This window comes from Typopeltis vanoorti, chromosome 24, assembly GCF_054136105.1.
Source record: "Typopeltis vanoorti isolate ZY-2024b chromosome 24, IOZ_Tvanoo_1.0, whole genome shotgun sequence".
Classification (NCBI taxonomy): Eukaryota; Metazoa; Arthropoda; class Arachnida; order Uropygi; family Thelyphonidae; genus Typopeltis; species Typopeltis vanoorti.
Genome location: NC_143572.1, coordinates 60931155 through 60948528, shown reverse-complemented (window position 1 = coordinate 60948528; position 17374 = coordinate 60931155). Strand labels below are relative to the sequence as shown.

General features: G+C 35.7%; 1 protein-coding gene across 3 annotated transcripts in view; it reads right to left on the bottom strand.

Moving 5' to 3' along the window:
- The window catches only part of bel (ATP-dependent RNA helicase bel), a 312654-nt gene that overhangs the window by 188758 nt on the left and 106522 nt on the right, over positions 1-17374 (bottom strand). For all 3 annotated transcript variants that reach the window (XM_090413999.1, XM_090414000.1, XM_090414001.1), the window contains one exon: positions 937-1074. In XM_090413999.1, coding sequence (XP_090270125.1) covers positions 937-1074 — 138 coding nt within the window. The remainder of the gene's footprint in view (positions 1-936; positions 1075-17374) is intronic.

Sequence of the window (17374 nt, the reverse complement as noted above, 5' to 3'; positions counted from 1 at the left end):
GAAAATTTGTGATAATCTCTTTATGCTTAATCTAATTTCAAAAAAATCTTAGTTATTTCCCTTTCTCTGGAGTATTTACTTCTAAAAGTTATTACATCATACACGAAATATTTTCCATGCATGCTTAAAGCACATACATATGAGTGGGGTCTGGAAAGTTCTGATAAACATCTAGAACAAAAATATATTAATGCAACTGATAAAACAAGAAAGAACATATTTTAAAACCCTTTAAACCCCCATGTTTCATCAAATTGTAAAATTTGTTCTTTTTCTTTTAGGATATATAAGAAGACATAAAATTAATTTTTGTTCTAGATGTGTATCAGAACTTTCCAGATTACCCCCCCAACCCTCATACATATAGAAATTAATTACTACAGCACTAAAAAATAATGTAAATTCACATTTTCAAGATTACTTCTATCCTAACAAATAATCGCATCACTGTATACATACAGAAAGGATTAGGCATTCCTGATTATTGATAACAGCATTTCATGATATAAACAACACCAAGAGAGAAGAAAATGAATTCATTGAACATACTAATAATTTGCTGGGAGACAATCATTCTGAGAACAGATAACCCGACTTCTCCAAATTGACTTTATGGTTATCCAGCCCACAGAAGACACCATATTAGTACATGAGTTCTGTTTCTAATGACTTTTGCCTGTGTGTGCATTACAATTATCATTTGTGCAATGAAGATGCCAGGTAGAAAACCAATGAAATATTACTAACTTCAATAAATTAATTTATTTTTTTCTCTATTGGTGTTGTTTATACTGTGAAGCACTATCATGAATATGTACCAAAACTACATAGAGATAACAATATGTGGCAAAATCATTGGAGTAAAAATATTTCCATTACAAAATAATTCTAATAACTGCAAAAAAAGTTTAACAAATAAATGTATTTTCTTTATACCTCTTGACCTACCACCATCCCGACTGCTCACACTTCTATGATCGTCTTCATAATAGCTTCCTCCACTTGACCCATAAGAGTCATTACGAACAGGAGTGCCACTTCCTTTATTATAAGTATCAGGATATCTTCCAGCCTCTAACAGAACAGAAAAATTTGGAAATATGATTTGATACTGCTACCAAGATTCCATTTAGGAATATAAATAAAGTAGGTAGAAATATATATCTAATTAAAGATATCCCCCTTCGAGTGGTTCCAAAAATTCAAGCAATAAGACTATTATATTAATGAGGTGTTCAACAATAAAACAGCTATTATCACAATTTAGAAAATTTGTTATGATAATCAGCAGGTTTGTCAAATTTTAAGTCCCCATCCCCACAGATATCATGGACTGTAATGTAAGTTGAGTGAAAGGATGGAATTTTTGACTTCAAGCACTGTATAAATACACCCTCTATCCAAAAAGAAACCGAACTTTTGATAGAAAATAAAACACAGGCCAATTATAATTATTCAAATCATTTATTTCAATCAATATCCTCTCCCTCAGCTTCGATACAGCGTTTGGCACGGTCAATTAATTCATTAAATGAGTATTTTATATCAGTTTTTGGGATACTGTTGAGAGTCATGGTTACTGCCGCTTGAACATTTTCAATGGTGTCGTATCGCTTTCCTTTCATCAGCAAATGAAGTTGGGGAAAGAGAAAGAAGTCACAAGGTGCTAAATCAGGTGAATATGGTGAGTGATCCAACACACAAACTTGCTTTTTGCTCAAAAATTGTCTCACAATGTTCAAACAATGAGATGGTGCATTATCGTGCAAAAGTGACCAGCTGCCTGCATCATGATATCCATGCCATATGCAATGAATTCTCATGATCAATCGCTTCAAAACCTTGAGATAAAACTCACCATTGACCGTTTGGCCAGGCGAAACGAATTCTTTTTGGATAATGCCCTTGGAATCGTAGAAACAAATCAGCATTGTCTTTACTTTTGACTTCCCCAAGCAACTTTTTTTTCAGATGCTCCTCTTCTGGTGGTCTCCACTCAGCACTCTGTTTTGGGCTCATACTCAAAACACCACGTATTGTCACCAGTAATGATCGTTTCAAGCAAGTTTGAGTCCTTACGAGCGATTTTAATGAGGTCCTTGCAGTGTTCAACTTGATACATTTTTTGGTTGTCGGTCAACTCGTGGGGAACAAATCGCGAATTCAATTTACGAAGGCCCAAACTCTTGGTTAAAATGGTGTACACAGTTGATTTTGGAATCCCCAATTCATCTTCAATCAATCTCATGGACGATTTCGGGTTTTTTTTTTTTTTTGATGAAATCACACACTTTTTGGATGTTAACTTCGCTCACTCCAGTTTTTGGACAGCACATCATCCAAAAACATCGTTTTGGCTTTCCGTTGTCCTCAAGAGTCTCATGACCACTTTGAAATCACTTAAACCAGTCGTAAACTTGAGTATGGGATAAGTATTCATCACCGTATGCTTTTTGAAGCATTTGATGCATTTCGGTAAAACTTTAACCAAGTTTAACACAAAAGTCAATCACGGCTCTCTGTTTGAAACTCATTTTCCCACCATTCGTCAAAACACAGTCACTATAACTTGGCTTCTAATGAATCAATGTCATAAACAGTTGACACACAACACTAATGAAGGTTGCCACCTTTGACAACAAAAAATACAACAGGTGGTGCCATTCGTTTCTTCTATTTTCAAAACGTTCGGTTTTTTTTTTAGACAGAGGGCGTATAAGCTCAATTTTTGGCTCAGACTACTTTGGCACATTTGTTGGAGAAACAGGGCTTGTTAAGTGTTGAGGTTTTCAAGTGGAGTGGAGAATAAAAGGCACTCAAACCAGCAAAAATAATGATTTGGTTATTAATTTCAGAGGGAGAGCTGACTAAGAAAAGGTCCAGGGCAGTGGGAGAATGATGAGAATTATCTTGAATTTTTATGGATTAGTGAACAATTCATGTTTTCTTACAGCATATAATCCAGCTGCTCTTCTAGCTTGTCTGCAAAGTTGGAGAAAGGGAATCGGTTGGAATTATGGACAGTGAAATATCCAAGAAAGTTATGTTACTATTTGGATAATCAGACTATGTGACCAACTTTCAGGGATAAACGATCACATAAGTGAGTAAAGTCATTAGGGTTTGAAAGAAAGCTAGTCAAAGTCATTAGCAGTGGTAGAAACAGCAGATGAAGGTAAAGTGAGGCAAGGAAATTAAGTCAGCATAGTATAGAGGAGATTCTAAGTCCGATAATATTTGGCATGGGATATCCAACCTGAAAAATGAACAAGTCCTGGCATTCTCAAAGGCATCATGCATGCATGATGTAATGTAGAAAGCTGAGGAGAGACACAGTCACAGAGATTACTTACTACTTTCTAACTTCTATGATTCTTTAAACGCTATGCTATTAGAATAACTCAAAGGGTTAAAGGTCTAATCCATCACCTGCCTTCCATTTCCTATTATTCTACCATACAGCTCACAGAAAACAATAAAATCCATTTAGTCAGCATGGGAAATTAGACCAAAAACCCCCATGAATATGAAGAGAAGAAAGACAGGCCATAATCACAAATAAGACTGCTTTAGACCCGAAACATGATGAAACACTTCCAATCCTGCAAAGGAGTGATGTCTTAGATGGAAATAAACCTAACCATGTTTCAAAAAATGTACAATGCATTAAAATAAGAAAAAAAGATCAGCAAGAATTCTAGTAAACCTGGATAAAGACTTAAAAGTATTAAATGGTATATATAACTGGAATTATTGAAACAAACACACAAAAGAAATACAATTCAAGATCTAAGCAATGGGCATCCACTAATAACAAGTGAGAAACAGATGAAAGCAAACATGGTGTGGGTATTTTGATTAACAATAAAATAAAGCATAAGTTAGAATATGTAAAATTTGTATCAGAAAGAATCTGCCAAATCACAATAAGACTAAATAAAAGATATACCTTAGGGGGTAGTTCATCTACAAGAAGTACAACTTGTTTATAATACATCAGGATGGTAAACATTATTTTAATATCTTAATGGCAGATTTTAATGCAAAGCTAAGGGAGGAAAAATCCAAAAGAATCATCTGAGGGAATTAATAGTATTGGCACTAGAAATGAAAGGGGAGAAATGTTAGTGAAATATGCAGATGAAAGAAATCTAAAAAAATTATGAAGTTTTTTTTTTTGGGGGGGGGGGGGGGGGAACCAAGTGACATTCAAAGGGAATAATCAGTATGAAATTGATTATTTATTAAGAGAAAAACCACATATGGTACATGACAAATATTAAAAACAAAATTAGATTAAACAAAGATCACGGTTAGTCAAAAGCAAAATAGTAATAAACCAAGGAATGGAAGGACAAAAACTGACAAAGAAAATCAGAAACATCTTAAGAATATTAAAAGTGAAAAATAAAGAATTTCAAAAGATATTAAAAAAATTGACTCAATATCAGATATTGAAAATTTCGTTATGGAATGCTGAAAATTTAGACTTAATAAAAAAAAAAAAAAAAAAGAGAGAGAGAAACATGAAAAACAGGATGCACATGCTCTAAGAAACAAAATATAATGAAATTTGCAAAATGAAAAATATTTCAATACAAAAATGATAAAAACAATGGTATAAAGAAAAAGAAGGAACTTTTTGATAATGCTAGTAATCTTTGTATGATAGGTATAAAAGATGAAAATGTAACAATGACTATAAAACATGTTGGAGATAGGAAAAAGGATATTGAAAAACAAGAATTTAAACATGATTTTGAAGAAAATAAAACGTTCTTGGAACAATTCAAAAGGATCCCCCCCCCCCCCCCCCACATCACACAAATCAATAATCCAAGAGAGATTTTTTTTTATTATCAATTTTTTTTTTTTTTAATCTATCTGGATTGGAAAATGTATTTCTTTCTTCCTCATGTTTCGTCTGAAAAAAGTGCAAATAAATACAGTGATACCTCGCTAACGAGTGCCCCTGCTAACGAATTTTTTGGCTAACGAAGATTTTTTCGCTGTTTTTCGGACTCGGCTAATGAATGTTTTAGTGAATGAGCGAGCTAACATAAAGCAGCAAACACGAACAGTCAGGCCATTCCAGGAGCTTATCTTTCCCATCTGTATATGTGACAAAGAAATGAGCTGACAACATCACATAGGGGAGACCCACCAACCCGACTAGGTTGTTTACGTTCGAGACAGCAAGAAGTGAGACAACTGTGTTGTGAATGGAGAACCTGTGTAACAAGTAAAACATTTCAGCTACTTAGGCACAATTTTTACTGAAGATGGTAAACTAAATATAGAAATAGACAACAGAATCAGCAAAGCTGGTATCGTGGGAAGTCAATTGAATAAATTCATATGGAATAAGAAAGAAATTAGTCGGAACACTAAATTAGCTGTATACAAGACTGTGTTCAAACCAATTTTAACTTATGGATATGAGAGCTGGGTCAGAAGTAAAACACTTGACCAAAGACTAGAGACCGCAGATATGAGAGTCCTGAGAAAGATTAGAGGCGTGAACAGATGGCATCAATGGCAATAGCATATTAAAAATGAGGATATTAGGAAAGAACTTGACATTGTCAGCATCCAGGAATATGTTAGCAGAGCTAATCTCAGATGGTATGGTCACTTAAATAGAATGGGAGAGGAAAGATTAGCAAAACAAGTGTTCTCTGCCAGGTTGGCAGGAAAACGACCCAGAGGAAGACCAAGATATAGGTGGATTGATACGGTACAAAGTGCCTTAGACGATAGAAACATAAGATCTGATAATGTTGGAGTCTTGACAAGTAACAGACTGATTTGGAGGAAAATTGTAGATAGGAAGTTAGTAATGATGTAAATTTTTCATATAGTACTATCATATCCTGTACACCCCTTGAGGGTACATGGCAGGAATTTGATGATGATGATGATGATAAAATATTTATTTCTCGATTTTGGAAAACCAAAGTTAGAAAAAACAACACATTGATTACAAACTCACAAGTTACAGGAAATGCTGGTTGATTAAAAAAAAGTTAATGCGAAATTTGGCATTGTTTGGACCTCACAATATTTCATAGTCAAGTTGATACGAAGAAGTAGCCAATCGCAGACAATCATCCAAATGATCATTTGTAATTTGATTTCTTAATCGATTTTTTATGACGGTCATATTTGAAAAAGCGGATTCTGAAAAGTATGTCGATCTGAAACACGACAGAATATTTGCAAAATATCAGTAAATATTGGAATTTTTCATGTGCATACTTCCAAATGACTTCATTGTTTATTGATTTTTAATGTCAACTATTCTGAATGTTTATTATCTCAAGTTCTACTTCAGCTTGGTTTATATCAAACAGTTGACTGATTTTATTTGAAATTATTGTGATGTTCAAGTTTTCTTGAAATGGATTATTGATAAAAGATACAATTATTTCAGTTTTATTAAAATCTTTAAATCTTGAATTTATTTCTTCAACTAATTCTATTTCACGAATAAATTCTTTTAAATCATAGCGAAGCATTTCTTCATTTTGTTCAAAAAAGTTAAATGAATATGGGAGATATCTAAATTCGCGGTCATTTATATTTTTCTTTAATAAAAGTATTGTTGGAAAGTTTTTATTGAACTTAACATGTCAATTAAATTTTTATCTCTACCTTGTAACTCTAAATTTAAATTGCTTAATTTCGTTCAGAAATCTACTAAAAATGATAAGTGTAACAACCATCTTTTATCATTCAATTGTGGATAAATATATCTCCTTTTTCATAAAGAAAATTTTTTATATCGTTAATTAAAACAACAAATCTTTCTAAAAAGGGGTACTTATGGGTCAAAGCGGTATAACTGAGAGGAGACCTCCACATAGCCTTTAAAGGAATGCAGAGAACCGACCAGGGCTTCTGTCCTAATGTCCAATCCTCACCTTCTCGTGGTGCACCCTGTTGGGTATCTACTTGGATACTGAACGATCGAGGATGGGCTGGCAATTTGGGATTTAGCCGACCAAATTGTATTCTTATTGGTTAAAGAAAAATAAAAAATGATGGTACAACATGACAAAATTTCATGTCGGCTGGGGCGTCGCGCAGTTAAACAAAGCCCGCGATGTTTTCGCCAGGGAACCAGGGTGAACAGCAAAAAGTCAGCTACTGGAACAAATCTGAAAACAAACCCCAACTCAACATCACCAGAGTTAAAGATCGGTACTATCAACATAAGAAGCCTGAATGGCAAAGAGATGGAGCTGGCTGAGGAATTAGATAAGTACCAGATCGACATAATAGGGGTGACAAACAAAAAAGACCAAAACTGGTGAGATCTTTCTGAGCAATAAATATAAAATGTTATATTCAGGTAATGACAATCAAGGAAAAGAAGGAGTAGCCATAGTATTCAACACAAAATACGAGGCTAATCTTCTTGAATGGCAGTCAGTCTCAAGTAGAGTAATGTGGACAAATATGAGAATGGGGAACTGGACAATGAGACTTATTTGTGCCTATGGTCCCACAGAAGGTTCTACTAAGGTAGAAGTGGAGGAATTTTTTGATGCTTTAGAAAAAGCAACTGACACAATGAAAAAGGAAAAGCTGGTCCTTGTTGGGGATCTAAATAGCAGAGTAGGAAATGATTGCGAGACATACAAAAATATTTTGGGAAAATTTGGAGAAAAGAGCAAAGCTAATAATAATGGCAAATATCTGTTGGATTTCTGCTCAGGACATGGACTGGTTATTACTAACACCATGTTCCAGCATAAAAATGTGCACAAATTCACATGGAGAGAAGAGGCAAGGAATAAGAAAAGTCTCATTGACTGTGTTATTGTTGATAGTGATGTTTTCTCCCTGGTGCAGGACAGCAGAGTGTAGAGGATTTGAAATTGGAAGTGATCACAATTTAGTCTTAAGCAGGATAAAATTGAATTTCATATTGAAAAGAATAACATGTAAGAAAGTTTTAAAGCGAACAAAAGTTCAGCAGCTCTCAGATGTGAACTGTAGACTAAAATACATAAAGATTATTGAAGAAAAAATGAAAGGGTTTGAGAACAGGAATCAAACCTTCGAGATTCAGTGCCAAACTCCGAAGAAAATCCTGATTGTTTTGCCTGAGAGGCATGTGGTGAGGTTGTCTGCAAGGATAAAAAAATCAGAACTCCCTGGTGGACACAGGAAGTTAAAGAGGCGGTGAAGGAAAAGAAGAAAGCATATCAAAAGTTCGTGTCAAATAAGTCAGCTTGTGCTCTTAGAGAATATAGAGACAAATGCAAGAATGCTAAACACTGTGTAAAACTAGCTAAACAAAAGTAATGGGAGGACTTTGGCAAGAATATAGAAAATAAATATCAAGAAGGTGGCAAAATATTCTGCAGGTTGTTAAAGAAGCTTAGGTATGGAGAAAAGAGTGCTGTAAAAGGAGTTAGAGATGATAAAGGTTGAAATGAAAATGGAAGAAAAAGATATCCTTGAAGTATGGAGTAATTACTTTGAAAAACTGCTAAATAAAACAAGCAATGATGACAGCAGAGTGGTAAAAAACACCGATCAAGCATGCAATCAGGAATACATATCCATACTTGAAGTAGAAAAAAGTCATCAAAGGCTTGAAATGTGGAAAGGCAGCTGGAGTAGATGATATTCAACCAGAAATGCTGAAGTATGATGGTATAAGAGTCTTATAGTGGCTGCACTGCATAGTTCAGAAAGCCTGGACAGAGGGACGAATTCCTGATGATTGGAGTAGAGCTCTCATAGTACCCATATATAAAAAGGGAAATAAAACTGAATGTGAGAATTACAGAGGTATTTCACTACTGAGTGTTCCTGGCAAGATCTATGCAAGTATACTTGAGAAACGGTTGAGAAGAATTGTGGAAGAAAAGCTGGGTGAAGAACAAGCTGGATTCAGGACAAATAGAAGCTGTCAGGATCAGATCTTCACTTTATGACAAATAGTTGAGAAAGCATGGGAATATAACAAAGATCTGTATTTAAGTTTTGTCGATTTGGAAAAGGCATATGATAAGGTGCCAAGGGAGAAGCTATTCAATACGCTGCAGTTATATGGTGTCAATGGGGCATTATATCAAGCAATACTTAGTCTTTATTTGAGTTGTAAGTCAGCAGTTAGAATTGAAGTACAGGAAGATGGTTTAATGTTAAAACTGGTGTGAGACAAGGATGTACATTATCCCCTCTGTTATTCATTATCTATATGGATCACATCATGAAGGAAAGTGGTATTAAACATGATATCAAAATTGGAGATGTTAATGTCAGCTCTTTGCTTTATGCGCATGATGTGATACTTCTAAATAAATCCGCTACAAGTCTGCAAGATTCTCTGACTAAATTGAATAGCTGTTGTAATAGATATGGTATGAAGGTCAGCAATAAAAAGACAAAGACAATTAAAATAGGCAGAATCATTGAAAATGTCAACTGTGTTGTGAATGGAGAACCTGTGGAACAAGTAAAACATTTCAGCTACTTAGGCACGATTTTTACTGAAGATGGTAAATTAAATATAGAAATAGACAACAGAATCAGCAAAGCTGATATGGTGGGAAGTCAATTGAATAAATTCATATGGAATAAGAGAGAAATTAGTCGGAACACTAAATTAGCTGTATACAAGACAGTGTTCAAACCAGTTTTAACTTATGGAACTGAGAGCTGGGTCAGAAGTGAAACACTTGACCAAATACTAGAGACCGCAGATATGAGAGTTCTGAGAAAGATTAAAGGGGTGAAAAGATGGCATCAATGGCAATATCATATTAAAAACAAGGATATTAGGAAAGAACTTGACGTTGTCAGCATCCAGGAATGCGTCAGCAGAGCTAATCTCAGGTGGTATGGTCACTTAAATAGAATGGGAGAGGAAAGATTAGCAAAACAAGTGTTCTCTGCCAGGTTGGCAAGAAAACAACCCAGAGGAAGACCAAGATATAAGTGGATTGATACGGTACAAAGTGCCTTAGCGATAGAAATATAAGATCTGATAATGTTGGAATCTTGACAAGTAACAGACTGATTTGGAGGAAAATTGTAGATAGGAAGTTAGTAATGATATAATTTTTTCATGTAGTACTGTCATATCCTGTACACCCCTTGTGGGTACATGGCAGGAATTTGATGATGATGATCTTTCTAAAAATTGACTTCTGCTGAGCCAGCAAACATTATTGTACAACAGAAGTTCCCTATCATCATCTGCCGTTGCAGGGCTTTCCCTCGAAGATAATTTCCGATTTTAAATGTAATATCCAAAACATCTTTTGTGTTTAATCTTTTACTACACAGTACTTTTTGGTGAATAATACAATGGTGTGTTAAAAAATCTGGATATTTGTCATCATTTTTACATAATGATATGAAGCCTGATTTATTACCTATCATTGCAGGAGCACCATCAGTAGTAATAGACACAAGTTTAAAAAGCGGAAGTTTGTGTTGTTTCACAAATTCATCAAATGCCGAAAAAATGTCTTCTCCCCTAGTCCTTCCCAATAATGGTATAATTTTCAAAAGTTCTTCTTTACTTGAATAATCTTGAAATACCATACAAATAAAAACCATTAACTGAGCAATATCAGTGAAGTCATTTGATTCATCAAATTGTAATTGTTGGATCGTAGCTTCTGCTCAATCAAGTTTTATCGTCTTATAGTTCTCTCGTTAGTATTTAACTAGTTGTAGGATGATATATCATCCGAACATAAAGAAAATTTGTATTATACTGAACCACTGCATGTTCTGAATTGCATGAGCAACTTTGATAAATCAACCTTCACCTGTACCAGGTTATCATAAAGCTGATATTAGGCCGAGGTTCTCACTATTAAGGAAAGCTCCCGCTTTTGGTTCGAAATATTTAATGAGTGGTTCAGTGAAAGAAAATCAGGCAAACTCTAGATTGATCTTAGATAAAAAAAAAAAAAACATTTAATGCAGTGTCACATATAATTACATTATAACACAATCTTCCACCAGGGATTACAATTAAACGAATATAAAACTCTCATTAAGATACTAGTACACTACTCAGCTGAGCTTAAAATTTATAATTAAAAACTATATTAACAGATTTTATTCTTCTTGTTACAAAGAACTTCTATCACAAACTTCACTCTGACCAAGGTTACATCTCAAAACATTTTAAATATCAAGTCAGTTCAAGATATTCAGAAAGAATAACTCATGAACCATCAGACATTCATTTGTAATTCTCTAAGCTCAGTCAATCAAAATTAGTTCTTGTAAGTTCGAGATTCCTAAATTACAACAAATAGGCTTCTCAATATTCTCGTTCAGTCAATGAACACTTAATTCAATAATATAGCATTTGTCACTTGAAGAGGGAAAAGTCTCAGCACACACATTCAAGCTTGACTCGCTGAATACAGCAACTAGGAATAAATTACTTTTGAGGGAATTAATTTTTGTTACTTCTCACTAATTATAGTAAAGGTAATCTTACCAGGATATAGGTTCATCACATCATAAGGAGATCGAACAACATCTTTAAAGTCCTTGCTGACTTTTACTTTATAGTAACACAAACTTAAAAGAATCTTTTATTTCCGCGATTGATTTATAGACACGGGAAAATATAACCTTTATGCACTTGGTTTAAATTATCTACCTATTTCTTCCTTTTCTTATACATATTATCCTATGTCCTGCACTATTCCACTGCTAGACGTTAGGAAGTTTTAGTAGAAATCCAACTCAGAAAAATGTAAGTTAAAATGCCAAGTGATTTCCAGTCCTTTCTACTCCGTTTACGGCACGTCAAAATTCCCCCTTCAGTCTCTTGCTACCGTTCTCTATACTCCCCCACTCATTTCTCTCTTTTTACTTTCGTTTTCGTGTCCACTCGTTCCTTTTTCCCACCAGTAACTGATTCTCACCGGTTTAGCTCACATTGAACTTGCTTTTCCATTGGTATATGCTTGGATCAGTGCCATGGCATGTACAACTGCAAGGGCTGGACGTCGATAGAGCATGGGAAGTGATCAAAGAGCATTTACAGGAGGTTATGGCTGATTGTATACCTAAGGTCCGAATAGTGAAACAAGGAGGGGTTAAATGGATGAATAACACCATTAAGCTTGAGCTGCAAAAAAAGAAACAACTATGGAGGGAATTTAAAGAAAGGGGTGACCTGCAGGCCCACGAACAGTATAAAGTACAGGCTAGAAGGGTAACGAGTGTGGTAAAAACAGCAAAAGCCGATTATGAAAGGAAACTAGCTATGCAAGCAAAAGAGAATCCCAAACAGTTCTTTCAATATGCTGCAAGCAAGAAAAAAACTGTACATGGCAAAATGATTTTAAGGAATGACGATGGTAAAGAGTTCACTGAACCAGTCGATATAGTGGAGTTACTGAGCGCGCACTTTGCAAAAGTATATCATCCAGGTGGTGACGTTGAAAAAATGAAGGAACCATTAGTTTATATGGGAATTGTGATGAATGAAGTGGAGGTGAATAGTCTATTGCAGAACCTTAATGTGAATACATCTGTGGGATTGGATGGTATACCGGCACGGGTCTTGCATGAAGCGGCTAATGAATTATCAGTGCCCTTGTCCATGTTGTTTAATCAGAGTCTCAGGTCTGGCTTAGTCCCGAAGGCATGGAAAGAGGGGAAAATAGTTCCACTGCATAAAGGAGGATCCAAGACTATGGTTGCAAATTACCGACCGATCAGCATATCAGGAGTCGTTGTCAAGGTCTTGGAGAAAGTAGTCAAGGGAAAAATACAGGAATGGATTGATGAAAATGAGATACTGTACAGAGGACAGCATGGCTTTGTGAAGGGTAGATCATGCCTCAATAACTTGCTCAAGTTTTATAACAAGGTGATGGCTGAACTGGATAAGGGAAATGGGTTTACAGTGATACTGCTGGACCTGGCAAAGGCGTTTGACAGGATACCACATGGAATTCTAATCCGTAAACTACAACATATGGGAATGGATATAGGGTTGGTGAGATGGATAGCTGGGTGGTTGATGGAGAGATATCAAAGAGTAGTTTATTCAGGAGTAGAGTCCAAAAAACGGCCTGTGACTAGTGGTGTGCCACAGGGTTCTGTTCTTGGACCACTGCTGTTTAATCTGTTCATTAACGATATAGGGAATGGTCTAAGTGGGACAGTTCATTTGTTCGCTGATGATGCAAAGTTGGGTAGGGCGATAGTGAATGCAGAAGATGTCAAAGTCTTGCAAGATGACTTAGATAGATTGGAGTTCTGGACTAAGGAGAATGGATGTCAATTTAATGTGACAAAATGTAAGGTTATGCATTTCGGAGTGAAAAGATTAGCAGCAGTATACCACATTGGTGGAACTGTACTCCAAGAGATTGATGAGGCCAGGGACTTGGGAGTGTTGGTGGATAGGGAGATGAAGTTTAGGGGGCACATTGCAAAAGTAGCTAAATCAGCTCATCAACTCACTTGGTTGTTGAAAAATACCTTGACGAGCAGAGAAAAACAAGTTATTGTACCTCTGTACCGAGCCCTGATAAGACCTCATCTCGACTACTGTGCCCAGATTTGGTCACCTCGGTTCCTTCTTGATGGGGAGGAGGTTGAGAGGATCCAGAGGCGAGTGACTAAGATGATAGCAGGTCTATGGAATGAACCATATGAGAACAGGTTGAAGATTTGTGGGTTGCAGAAACTAGTTGATAGGCGAAAAAGGGGTGATATGATTGAGACATTCAAATTGCTAAAAGGATTCTATAGGATTAATTCAGATGATATTTTTGAGATCAGGACTGGTGGTGGGAGAACTAGGGGACACCCATGGAAGCTGGGCAAGAGCGTGGTTAGCAGGGGTGTTAGAGCTGGGTTCTTTACTTTTAGAGTGGTAAATGAGTGGAATAAGCTGCCAGAGTCTGTTGTGGGTGCTATGACAGTGAGCGAGTTCAAGGCAAGGTATGATAGATACTGTGAGAATGTTGAACAGCTGTGTGAACATGATGTTTAGGGCCTCCCTCGATGAGTCTAAGGACTCCTGGAGTAGCCCGTGGTAATAATAATAATAATAATAATAATAATAATATAGTAGTTCACGCTCCAACACACGCTAGTAGAAATTTGCATGATTTCTCACAACAACTAATCAAATGATATCACAAGGAATCTTCTGGATATATTAAAATTACATACACCACAGTTTCTTATATTATTATTAAAGGAATAAAGCAAATAAAATAAATGACACATAGCCTTTTCATGTCTATGATATACCCTAAAATTACATAAATAAAATTAACTAACAAAACTCAAAAGGAATTACATGAATAACATTTTATAAGCAAGAGACCAACAAAATAAATTTCAATAAATCCTGCTTATAATATGGCAGATCATGTTAATTATGAATGAAGTATTATTAATTTATAAATATCTTCATTCACAATTTAACATAATGAAAACGCAACACACTGGTGAATGTCTGACATTAACCTGGCCTGGAAACATTTCTCCAGCAATTGGAACTCTTCCTTTCGGCAATATGAAACCTTGTCTGCGGCCTAGAAGTAGTCTCTCTCTCTCTAGCGACGTCTCGAATCAAGAAGCTCCTTTCTGGAAGAGGGAAACTCCTCTCTCAAGTAACGTGGATCCGGGCAGTCTCTCTGATGGAGCAGCCTCCTCTCTGACAGCAATTCTGGAACCGTGACCCCTTCTGCTTGCTTCAGTCCCTTTTTTATTAGGCCTCCTCTGAGACCTAACATGAAGTTTGGCAACCCCCAAAGAATCGCTATGAGTCTTTCATCTTAAGTTTCAAGTTCGGCACGCCTTTTGATCTCCTCCGCTTTCTTTTGATTGTAAGTTGCCAGCCATCGAAAAGTTGTTTGAACTCTTTCTGAATGACTTCGGAGATGTTTACACTTAGAGGCTGCAAGCCTTTCTCATAGATACAAGTTTCAATAACAATCTTTCTAATGCCGCCATGCACAGCTTTGGCGACAAAACATTGCCTTTGTTTTTAACACTCTAACATATTCTTATTAAAGCAGTATATACAGTTAGCTTCAAAAGAGTTATCTACAAAAACATCCAATACAAACCATACCAAGACAAACAAAGTTTATTTTTTTACAATTCACATGGAACTTAACCTAAGTAAAAAATCGATGTAATGTGCTTCGGAATATTTAATATTTAAGCTACAATCGAGTTTTTACACTTTGCTTATAATCGTATTCACTCAGCTTGCTGTTTGACTTCCACTGATCCAAATTAATTCATTTACCCGGACTCATAAGAAAATTATTGATTTGACAATTTTAACAAAAAATAAATAAACAATAGCAATACACTTAAGTTTTCAGTTTTAATTAAATTTGTAAGTAAAGAGGAATACACAAGAGATCGACCAAAAATTGCCCCGCGATCGACAGGTTGAACACTCCTGCTATATGTCATATTTCTTTTATATTTTTCAGAAAAAAATTTTAAAAGTGAAAAAAAAATTTCTTGACAATGGGTACAAAAAAAGTAAGTTACAAACCCAAGGGAAGCAGAAAGTTGCTCACAATTGAGCAAAAGTAAGAAATAATTTCAGCATATGAAAGAGTCAGAATTGTGGATTTTGCAGTCAAGCATGGCATAGCATCATCATCAATAGCTACAATTTTGAAGGAGGAGGAGGAGATTAAGGCAGCTTCAGTTGCAGTTGGTATGAAGACCTTGGCCTCCCAATCCCAAAGAAGTTTTGTGAATGAAGAAATGGAAAAGGTTCTGATGATCTGGATAAATGAGCGTCAAATGGCTGGTGACACTATGACTCAAAAGATGATCTGCAGCAAAGTCAGAATGATTTATGGAAATTTGAAGAAAAATGTGGCAGGATACAATACAGCAGAGGAAGAATTCAAAGGAAGCAGAGGATGGTTTGAGAAGTTCAAGAGAAGGTCAGGGAACCATAGTGTAATTAGACATGGAGAAGGAGCCAGTGCAAATAAAGAGGAGACTGAGAAGTTTGTTAGAGAATTTCAGGAGTGGACCATCATTCATGGATACAAGCGAGAACAAGTGTTTAATTGTCACGAAACTGGGTTGTTCAGGAAGCAAATGCCCAAAAGAACTTTCATCACAAAAGAAGAGAAGTGTATGCCAGGGTACAAACCTATGAAAGATAGAATAATTCTTTTATTTTGTGCTAATGCAAATGGTGATCTCAAAATTAAACCAATGTTGGTCTACCACTCTGAGACACCAAGAATTTTCAAGGAGAATGTTTGCAAGCCCATGCTTAGTGTTTATTGGAAGTCAAACACCAAGGCATGGGTAACAAGAAGCATATTCACAGAGTGGATCGTGGAGGTGTTTGGGCCCATGGTGAAAAAGTACCTGAGAGAAGAAAACTTACCTGAAAAGGAGGTGCTTCTTCTGGACAATGCTCCAGGGCATCCATCTGGCTTGGAAGAAGATTTGGAGGCCGAATTTAACTTCATCAAGATAAAATTTCTTCCTGCAAACACCACATCTATTTTGCAACCCATGGACCAACAGGTCATATCAAACTTTAAGAAATTGTATACAAATCACATGTTCCAAAGATGTTTTCTTTGGACAGATTTTTGACTTCTCCTTTAGCAAAGAGACAGAGGCCAGCTACTAAAGAAGAGGAGACATACCTTGAATAAACTTTGAAAATTTGGAAGAAGAATAGTAAAAACGTTGTGTGCATATTTTCAGTTTAATAAAGTGTATATAATAGTGTAAAGATAGTCAGTTTTTGCACTTTTATAGCATGCTTTTTATTATTTTATAAAACTTATCTTTAAATAGTAGGCAGCATCCAGAACGAATTAAACGATTTTCTATAGAAACCTACGGGAAATCACGTTTCGGCTAACGAATGTGATTCCGGAACCAATTATCTCCGTTAGCCGAGGTACCACTGTACTGTGAGAGGGGTGGTGGTGGTGGTTTGATATAAATTTAATCAATTGACTCTCTACAAGAAAGGAAATTCTATAAGAGTAACTCTATAAGAAAGGAAAAAGCTAAGAAATGGAGGAAAGGGTACTGTAAAAGGAATAACAGATGATAAAGGGGACATGAAAACTGAAGATAAAAATATTATTCATGTATGGAGTAATTACTTTGAAAGACTGCAAAATGATGGTACAACATGACAGAATTTCATGCTGGCTAGGATGTGCCCAGTTAAACAAAGTCCTCATTGTTTTCATCAGAGAACCAGAGCAAATAGCAAAGTCAGCTACTGGAACAAACCTCAACTCAGCATCAACAGAGATCAAGATTGCCACCATCAACATTAGAAGCATCAATGGAAAAGAAATGGAATTAGTAGAAGGACTGTATATCTATCAGATCAGCA